Source organism: Oryzias melastigma, linkage group LG13, assembly GCF_002922805.2.
Source record: "Oryzias melastigma strain HK-1 linkage group LG13, ASM292280v2, whole genome shotgun sequence".
NCBI lineage: Eukaryota > Metazoa > Chordata > Actinopteri > Beloniformes > Adrianichthyidae > Oryzias > Oryzias melastigma.
In genome coordinates, this window is record NC_050524.1 from 3,813,950 (window position 1) to 3,824,475 (window position 10,526).

The following is a 10,526-nucleotide window of genomic DNA, read 5'->3' on the forward strand; positions in this document are numbered from 1 at the left end:
CCCACCCCCAGCGTCGCTCTTACCTCCCGTGTTCGTGCGTTTGGTGCTGCTGGCCTCCGTCGGCGTCTCCAAAGGTCTTTTACGCGAGTCCGGGGGGTCGGCCTCCATGTGCGGCTGCTGGCTGTGATGGTGCGGGGTGGAGAAGATGCCGTTCTGCTGCACAGCTCCGCCGGCCATCATTTTGCGAGCTCGCTCTTGGATGCTTAAGCTGCGCTAAATCCCTCTTCCCTTCGCGCTTTCTCTCTGCTTTTACGCAGCGCAGGCGCGCGGACGGAGAAAGTGCTTCAAGAATGGGGAGAATACGCCTTTTTTCCTGACGCACGCACGCACTCGCGGACGGACGGACGGCCGGGGGCAGGCAGGCTGCGCGTTTCTCTTTCGAGATGCTGCGCAGCGGAAGAGAGCGCAGGAGCGGCGCGCGGAAATCCGCAGATGGAGGGTCCTTCAGGCGGATGGAACCGAACTCCCGGTCCGACGGTCCCGTCAAGCTTCACAAATGTCTCATTCCGCTGAAAGCATGTCAGGATAAAGACAAAAAACACGCAAACAAAAACAAGAGTAAAATCAAAATCCAGATCAGGTGTTTCTGCTCGTGGTCTGGTCCTGGTCCGGAGACACCCGGGGGTGACGGGCGCGCGGAGGAGGCGGGAGGCGCGGAGCTGGAGGAAGACGCAGAGAAAGCGACGCTTTGTGCTGCTCGGTTTCTGGCTGAAGATGCTGCAGTTCAGAGCATCCCTCCTCCTCCTCCTCCTCCTCTCACTGCTGCCGGAGGAGGCGCCCGGGCGCAGCTGACGTCACCGGGCCTCGCGGTGCCTTTGCGGTCGCGCGTAAACTCGGGTTTTACAGCCGCGCGCCGTGGATTCACTTTTACCGCTACGAACTGCGTCCGCCTGAGCCTCCGTTTGAAACAGTTGCTGTTTTCTGACGGCACGTGAACGCGTCACGGGAAAGAAACTGGCGTTGGAGGCGCGCGGCGGCGGCGCAGCTCCGACTCCAGCAGCAGCAGTTCACCTGTGGTCCATGAAGGACCAGAAACCATGACAGGTGTTTCTGACTGTTGGTCTTCAGTCTGAAATGAGGCTCTGTGCATCTCGGCTCTGGCGCGTGCGTGTGACGGATGGAGCGGCCGGCTCACCTGTCTCACCTGTGTGCGCTGACATCTCCGCGCGGCTTCTCTTGGACCTGCGGAGGCTCCTCCGGCTCTGAGAGCTGCGTGGGCTCCTCCCGCCGCTCCCTCCCTCCCTCACGCGCATCCACAGAGACCTCCTGGACTCCTGAGGATCGCAGTCAAGGTGACATTGTTGTGTCTGTCACGCGCGCAGAGGCTCCACCTGGAGCAGATCTTCAGGGGTCCACGTGGTCGGGTCATTCCCGCCGCAGCGGCCCGCGGGAACAGTGGAGTGAGCTCACGTGCAGTAAAGAGCGGCATTCTTCAGCTTTTATGAGTTTGGAGCAGATGTGTGCGTGTGTGTGCGCGCGCATGCAGCTGTGGACCCACTGTAAAAACCACTGACTGGTTCTGCAGCTTTTCTGCTGACGTTTCAGGTTTTCTTCCAAAAAGCGGCTTCAGGTCTTGAGATCTTTGATCTGAAGCTCGCGCGCGCACCTGAGCAGCTTCCGTTTTGAATCAAAGAATGAAGATGAAATGAATCGTGGGTTCGATGCCCATGTGTCAGAGATGAAGGTCATCACGAGGCCACAATTTTATTTAAAAAAAATTGTAAAGAAAACTTTGTTGTTCAAACTCTTGATGAACATTTCAGAGCCGAAAAGTCCTCAGAGCTTAAAGCTCTTCCAGGTTTGGACCGAATCAGTCGGTTTGTTGGTTCTGGTTTCAGCTTCTCCTCATCCAGTTAAACAGAAATGTTTTCCAATAAAAAGTTCTGGAATGTGTCCTCAATATCTGAGGATGAACAGCTGGAGAACCAGAGAGGAACCAGGAGAGGACCAGGAGGAACCCCGCTGCTCCACAGGTTCCTCAAACCCTGAACGTCCTCTGAGGATCAGATCCTCCTTCCTGATCCTGCTGGATTGCAGGTGTTGGTGAGATCTCTGTTGGATTTGATCCCGAAGTGAAACCAGCAGCTAAAGCTGCATCAGGCGGACTGCTGCTGCCCCCTGCCGGCACCTCGCTGGAACAACATGCTGCTCTTGTTCCTGTAACTTCAGAGAAAACGAGAGGGGGGGGTCCTCAGGGGACACAACAGAATGAGGAACGTGGGCAGGTGGATGAGGCCCCCAGAGATGCCAAGTTCTAAAATATCCCCCTTTATGGGACAATGAAAATTCACAAATTCAGAGAAGAGGGAAAGAGAGAGAGAGCTGTTCGAATGAATCAAAAAAAGTAGTTTCTGAAAAAAATGAACAAAGACAGAAGGATGGAAGACAAACTATGAATTTTGTCAAAACTTTGTACTATTTTGACACTCTGCACAATCATTGTTGCCTCCTCAGACCGATTATTGTAAAATAAAGATTATTTTTATCCACCTCTTGATCTTTTGCTTCACCTGTAAAGCAGACAGAGCGGACTGCAGCTTCAGGTGGAGAGTATGTCACTGACGGAACATCGGAGAATCCTGCAGAGGAACCCCCTCCTTCACAGTCATGTCCTCCTTCATCTTGATGGGAGAATCAATAGAGGAGTGGATGTGGACTCTGAGGCTGAGCCACTTTGTGAGATTGAGAGGATGATGAGCTGCTCTTCATCTCTGCAGAGGATGAGGTCACTATGGACGTCAAAGGGAAGATTCATGCCGTTCTTCATGACCGAACGATGCGTTTATGTTCAGGAAAAGGTGAACTACGGTCAAAGCTGAAGCAGTTCGATGTTGATTCTAGTCTTTAGGTTTTTGTGCTCCAAAATGTCATGTTTTTCACTTCATTCCTTACTGAGCAGCTTCGGCATTTAGATTCTCCTCCAACATGAAAACTCCAGAGTTAAACTCGGAGTTCCTTACATCCAAACAGTCAAAACCAGGAAAACAGATGCAGAAGCAGTTCAAAAACTCTTAAATTCCCAATAAATCTTCAGTTAAATTCTGTTTTCATTGATTTCAAATGAGCCTTTAATTATTTGAAAAGAAATCCTTTTGAATTTAATTCTGTTACTGAACAGACTTTTCAGTTCAAAATTCTCCTCAAAGAAAGAATGAAGATTGAAGAGGAAACAGGAGCCTTCAAATTCAAATCCATCTTGATTTATGTGTCTCTGTGCTGCGGGTTCTGGTTCTTGTCCTCTACACCTGGGCCTCTCCAAAATTCAAACAGAGAGTGAGCCTGGTTTAAGGGACCCCAGTTTTCTTGGATGTCCCTAACCTCAGCAGGGGTGGGCGGCCTCCTGGACCTCCTGTGGGTGCCTGGAGAGTGGGGGCGAGCCTCCCTTAGGGGCCCTGGCTCGTGCCTGGGGTTGGGGGATGCTCAAGGCTCCTGGGTGGTGGGGCCCTGTGTTGCAATTTGCAATCCTGAGTGTCTAAAATGTATCCTGACCCTTTTTTAAATAGTCCATCTACATTTATCGGTCAGCACCTCTTTGTGGTGAAAAAATAAATAAAAACCACATCTTCCGTGACATTTAATTAACTAAATCACGTGTCTCTTCTGACTGAAGTCAGGGTGCAGAGTCCACGCTTAAAGGTGTGTTGTCAACTGCAACTGGTTCCCCGTCTTTGCGTTGCTCCGGGTCTGCATCAGGTTCCCCTGGAACAGTGTCTTGCAGTCTAGCTCTGACTTGATCCACATGTCTCTTCATGGTTCCACCATTCTTGATGCTGATGTTGTATGACACGGGACCCGATGAACTCAACACCACTGCTGGTATTCAGTTCGGACCATAGTAGTAGTATTGGACGAACACATTCTCTGGGTCCAAAACCTTTCAGTGTTTTCTTTTTGTCTTGATAGTCCTTCTGTTTCAGTTGTTTTTTCTGTACTCGTTTTCCCATCTGGCATGAGCAGGTCAAAAGCTGATCGAAGTCTCCGTGACATCGTCAGTTCTGCCGGTGACAATCCTGTTGTTGCATGTGGTGTAATCCGATAGCTGAACAAGAATCTTGACAGCTTTGCTTGGAGTGTGTCACCTTTTATCTTCTTCATCCCCTCCTTAAAAGTCTGCACTGCTCTTTCTGCGAGACCATTTGTGGATGGGTGGAAAGGTGCGGATCACACATGGTCGATTCCATTTTGTTTCATAAATGTCTCAAATTCAGCACTTGTGAAACATGTTCCATTGTCTGACACTAACATCTTTGGAAGACCAAACACACTGAAACTCTGCCGCAGTTTCTCAATGGTGACTTGTGAAGCAGCTGATTTCACAGGATAAATGTCCATCCACTTTGAATGAGCATCTACCACCAACAAAAACATCTCGCCAAGGAACGGCCCTGCATTGTTCACATGGATTCTGGACCAGGTTGTCTCTGGCCATTCCCAGGGGTGTAATGGCACAGTGGGTGGTGATTTTTGGTGTTTTTGACATTCTTCACATAACTTGACCTCCCTTTGATGCTTTCATCCATGCACGGCCACCAGAAATATGACCTTGCCATACCTTTCATCTTTGACATGCCTGTGTGAGTCTGATGCAGGAGCTTCAGGATCTTGTCTCTTCCTTTGGTGGGAATAACCACTCTAGCGCCCCAGAGCACGCATCCATCCCTCATACTGAGCTCCATTCTTCTTTGTCGGTATGGCTGTAGGTGGGCATCAGTTTTCACTGGCCATCCTATTAATATGTTATCATGGACTTGGGACTAAATGACATCCGTAGCTGTCCATCGTTTAATCTGGCTTGTGACCAGCAGTGTGTCATCCAGGACATCCATTATCAGAACTTGTTCCACCAACTCTTTTTCAGGTGTTGTTTCTGGCAGAGGCAATCTGCTCAGTGCATCTGCATTAGCACGACCTTTTCCTGGTTTGTAGACAATGTCATACTCGTATGCGCTTAACATCTCACCCCATGTTTGCACTCTCGGTGAGCCCATTTGAGGTATGGCCATTTTTTTAATTAAAAAAATGAAGTTTAAACATTTCAAAGTGCTGTTGGGGGTGTAGTGGACCATCGCTCTTTACTTGCAGCTTTAAATCCTTGTTGCAGAATTCGACCTTAAGACAGCAGGTTTCCTGATTGGGATGTCAGGATCTGTTAACGTCTGAATCAGGGAGGGGCTCTGGAGCTTCTGAAAGCTGTCTGCATTAATGCCTCACAGATGTCGGGGATCCGCCGGCCGAGTTCCCATAATCCCTCTGGGCTTGTTGCAGATACTTGAGCCTCCACATAAATCCAGACATGCGAGTTTCCACCTGCACATGTCTCCTCCTGAAATTTCTGCTCCCAGACCCGGCCCGGAACAGAGCTCCTCTGGGAGGGAATCAAACCCACGGCGGAGCGAGGAAGACCCTTCAGGTCTGAACTTCTGGTTTATTGTCTTATCAGCAGCAGAGAAAACGAACGAATCAAAGCTGAAGAAAAAGAAAAAAATTACAGTCAAACTGTAGAAGAAAGCAGGTTTGATGTCTACCACAGACGGGACAGAAGAATGAGTGGGAAAAAAAACACAACACCAGAGGAACAGGAGCAGGAACTGGGAGGACGGGACCCAAATCTACAACTGATTTATTGTCAAATCAATCTTTTCAGCAGCCGTAGCTCCTTCCTGATCCTCCACCTCAGTCGTCCCTTTGGAGTAACAGTTCAGTTCCTTCAGGTCCTTCAAGACTCGTTTTTGTCACTCGTCAATAAAATCACACAAATACATTGAGCCAGCATAAAGCATTTCTTCCCCCACAGCTGCTTTGGTCCAGGCGTTAGTCATCTCCAGCACTGATCCCACGAGTCCAACCAGAAGCTTCAGTTGGTTCTGATTCTGCAGCTCAGATCATTTCCTGAACCTCCTTCCCTGATCACAGCGCTGACCTAAAGTTGCAGCAGGTCCATCTCTCCTGGAACCTCATCTCTATTTTTCATTGTAACAAAAACATTTCTGCAGTAGCTGACTCACCAGCGCCATCTTTCTCTAAAACAATTTTATGTGGTTCAGGTTTTCCTTCAAGCACTAAATATGAAGCAAACTTGTTTACATTATTGTTTGTTTATTTTAACTTTGTTTGTCTCTCTGTGTTTATTTTAATCGCCCGGTAAAGAGCCTTCAGTCTCATGAAAGGCACCTATAACTCAAATATATTATTGTTATTACTTAATAGTTTGCTAATCTTTTTATCCTTTTATTGTAATTTTGTTTCTAATCTGTTTTTCTGGTGAGGATTTTCAAAGTGAGTCTGATCTCTTCTCATCTTTTCCTTTTTAAAATCAGAACAGAAATCCTTCAGATGGAGAACTAACGGTTGTTTTCCTCTTACCACACTAGATGGCGCTCTCATTCCACTGTGTTGTTTCTGAAACTGACTCTTCCATCAAACCAGAACTTTGAGGTGAAAAAGTCAAACTCCATTGATTCAGAACTAAAGTTTCAAATGTTTCATTTGGATCAGATCAGGATTTTTTTTCTTTAAAGGTTTCTACTGTGTTGAGATTAGGGAGAGAGAACATTTCATAAAGAACACTGAAATTCTCTTTATTGTTTTCCGAAATAAAGGTAATTTTTCTTTCAAATGAACTGCATCAAAAACCTGCCAGACGTCTCCAAACTCCTCCTAGTTTTGAAAAAAGTTCCTCTGGCACTTGCATGATGTCACCATAGCAACCACACAAAGCTGGGCTCAGTGGAGCCTCAGAAATGTCAAATTTCTAACAGTTATAAAGATCAGGATGTTAAAAAGCATTTAACCCTTTGACCGTCAGTCAAAGGGTTAATCATCAGTGATGCTGCTCAGGATTTCTCCAGGATTAAACCAAAGCGTGTCCATTGTCCCGCTGCTCTTCTACTTCTTCTGATGACTTTAGAGGAAGAGGACCTCCGGGGCCTTCAGTGACATCACTTCCTGGAGCAGAAACTCTCCATGGAGGCGATGGAGCGGTGTCCAGCTGCAGCAGGAGAGCGCGGCTGACCTTTGGGAGGACGGAGATGCAGCTGAAAGCAGAAACTCAGGCGGACAAGGCGCTCAGCTCAGGAGGTGATGTCATCAGAGGTCCAACATGAGGAGACGCGTCTTCCCTCAGTTCTCTGTGGGGATCAGCTTTTCAAACTCTGATTTAAAGAAAATGCTAGATTTTTTTTTTAGCTTCCTGTTTCCAGAAATGCTGACCGAGCTCCTGAGTAAACGTCATGCTGCAAAGTTTGAATCCTTTGCTCACGTTTTCCAGAACTAAAACCTCAACACTGTTCTGATCTGCATCTTTGACTCTGCTATGAGTGGTCGTGTTTTCTGTCTTCTGCACCTTAACCTGATTGCTGAGCGGTTTCTGGTGAATCACCCCAGAATCCAAATCCTGATGACTGACCTCCTGCATGTGTTATCTCTAGATCTGAAGTAGTTTTCCATCTGAAACCAACAAGTTTTCCATCTGGATCTGAAGCAGTTTTCCATCTGAATCCAACGAGTTCTCCATCTGGATCCGAAGCAGTTTTCCATCTGAATCCAATGAGTTTTCCATCTAGATCCGAAGCAGTTTTCCATCTGAATCCAATGAGTTTTCCATCTGGATCTGAAGTAGTTTTCCATCTGAAACCAAAAGTTTTCCATCTGGATCTGAAGCAGTTTTCCATCTGAATCCAACAAGTTTTCCATCTGGATCTGAAGCAGTTTTCCATCTGAATCCAACGAGTTCTCCATCTGGATCCGAAGCAGTTTTCCATCTGAATCCAACGAGTTTTCCATCTGGATCCGAAGCAGTTTTCCATCTGAATCCAACGAGTTTTCCATCTGGATCTGAAGCCGTTTTCCATCTAAATCCAATGAGTTTTCTATCTGGATCCGAAGCAGATTTCCATCTGAATCCAACGAGTTTTCCATCTGGTCCCGGACACATTTTCAGTCCAGACCTGACCCAGTTTTTTATCTCGATCTAACCAGTATTCATTCTGGACCTGAACCAATCTTCTGTTGTGATCCAACAAGTTTTTCATCTGGTCCTGAACACACTTTCCGTCCAGAACGGAACCAGTTTTTCATCTGGAGCTGAACTCATTTTTTTATCATGATCTCACCAGCATTTATTCTGGACATGAATGAATTTTTGAGTATTTCGTCTGGACCTGAAACAGATTTCCATTTGGTTGTGAACCAGTTTTCTGTCTGGACCAGTACAAGTTTTCTGCCTTGTGTAACCCTTGTGCTTTCCAAGGCATGTTTAGATTAAAGTGGGGTCATCTGGACCCCACAAGACAGCGCGCTGAACTTTTTTTTCAAGGATTTTTTTTTTTATCTCCACTGGTGTCAGTTGCAGACATAAAATCATGTTCACTTTTGTCATGGGAGGGATCACACATCAATATAAGTGTGGGGTCATCTGGACCCCATAAGAGAGCAGGGGGGTTAATGACTCCATCTGGACCTGAACCAGTTTTCAGTCTTGAACGAATGAGTATCCATTCTAGGCCTGAACCAGTTTTTGATCCAGACCTGAACCAGTTTTCCAGCTGGACCTGAATCTGATCAGATCAGGTTTTCAGAAGTTTGACAGAAATGTTTGTTTTTGAAGCATGAATGAATGGTTCATGATCATTTAATGTGTGGTCCACTTACCAGCCCAAATATGGTTCTGTTTAAGGGGGGGAGAACAGAACCAAGAACCAAATCAGACTCCCGTCCTTTCTCTGCTCCTCATGAATTTATTCACTTAGTAACTTTAATACTTTGTCACATTTTTTCTAGTCATGGACCAAACAAAATCAACTCCAATCTCACTGATTCAGATTTTGCTTTATTCAGGGGATTTGAGAAAGAGTCCAGAATCTGATCCAAATGTAAAGGTGTTCCAGTACCTCAAAGGACCACTTGGGGGGCATTTCCAATCGTAACATTTCTCCAATATTTTCTAGGTTAAATCAGAATCAGAAGCAACTTTATTGCCAAGTACGATTACACATACGAGGAATTTGTCTTGGTGATGATGGTGCCCAACGCACACCAACACACCAAGGCAGCCATCCGCGGCGCCAAGCACGGGAAACGAACAAATGCAATGCCCACAAAAAGTGCACAGACAAACAAATGTACAATAGATCTACAACAGCACATAAATGTACATGCAAGCATGGGAAATCAACAAACAAAGTCCAAAAGGAGCTCCTGGTGGAGGTTTCCACCCCTGCAGTGGTTGTCAGTGAAGGTGAGTGATGGGAGGGCGGACTGGAGGACCGTTAAACTACCAACAGGATTTCAGCGGACTGTTTGCCGTTTGCCTGATTAAAGTCCAGCTTGCCGCCTCCTTTCTCCGCCGTCCCCTTTGTGTCACCGCGATCCGGCCGGCCACTCCGCCGGTGACCGAACTCGAAGCCGATCCGCAGCTCCCCCACCTGGCAGTGCGGCAGGACATCTGGGATCCACTGGACCACAAACGGACCGGCCTCCTTGCGTTCAGTTGGTTAGACTACAAGGAAGATGCGCAGCTCCCCGGGCCTGAGGGCGGTCCGCTCTGGATCCGTCGGGTGGCTTCCAATGGAAGCACGAGTACGAGTCGTCGGCGCCCTCAACATTTACAGAGTTGGGAGCAAAACGTTGGGAAATAAATCCCCCGCAGTGTTTTCCCTGATGTTCACGAACCCCACTTTCGCAAAAGCACCGAGAGCCAACACAAAAAACACAGTAAAATAAAAAAAGCAGCATACACCAACACACAGAGGCAGCCATCCGCGGCGCCACATGGTTCAACTTTACTCTAAAATTAACTTACGTAGAGTCTGGTGTTGAAAATCTTTTTTTCAATTTATTGTTTAATGTCTATTCATGTTCTGTTTGCTTTTGTGTGGCTCTGAGATTCAATAAATTTCCTAAAATAGTTTAACAAAAAAAAAAAAAACCTCGTTTCAATATGTCTGTTTTTAGACCATATAAAGCTGTTGCTTCAGAAAATGTTTGTTGCTTTCTGATCATTTTCAATCTTGTGTGTCACATGACTTGGTCATGTACCACCTCTGAAGGATAATGAGGAAAGTTCCTACCACTTCCAAGTAGAAACGGGTTGTCCCGTGTCCAGCAGAGGGCGCTTGGTCCTTTGCTAGGATAACTTCAAACGGTTCAGGGTCGGCTCGCCATCTTGTTTCATCCCGCGCATAGAAAAGGAGCCCGTTTTATTTGGCCCAACCTTAATGGAAAACAAATAAAATACTAAAATAAGCACGATAAAAAGCAGGCAGTCCGTAAAAATACATACAAATAACTAAGGACGTTTTGTGTTTTAACAGAACTCTTTAAGTTACGTAATGGCGGATGGAAGGTCCGGTAAAGCCTACGCTTCGGCGCCAAAACGTCTACAAACTTGAAAATTATAACATAAAACCACTGCTTTCGTCTGCCATTTCAAGAGATTGTCAAATAAAAAATGTTAAATATTATATCCACCATGGTGTAAAAGTGAACAAAAACTAAACATTTTATCAAACTTTGATATAATCTTCTCT

The 10,526-nt window shown here is 46.5% G+C and overlaps 1 protein-coding gene across 4 annotated transcripts in view; it reads right to left on the reverse strand.

Annotated features, from left to right (window-relative positions):
- nova2 (NOVA alternative splicing regulator 2) overlaps positions 1–10,134 on the reverse strand; it is an 84,905-nt gene extending 74,771 nt beyond the window's left edge. For 2 of the 4 annotated variants that reach the window (XM_024277652.2, XM_024277650.2), the window contains exon 1: positions 24–743. In XM_024277652.2, coding sequence (XP_024133420.1) covers positions 24–180 — 157 coding nt within the window. In that variant the 5' untranslated portion in view covers positions 181–743. Of the gene's footprint in view, positions 1–23; positions 744–1,135; positions 1,632–10,067 lie in introns of those variants that run through there. The other 2 variants (XM_036214688.1, XM_024277651.2) reach the window with 2 other exon arrangements.
- Positions 10,135–10,526: the final 392 nt, after the last annotated feature.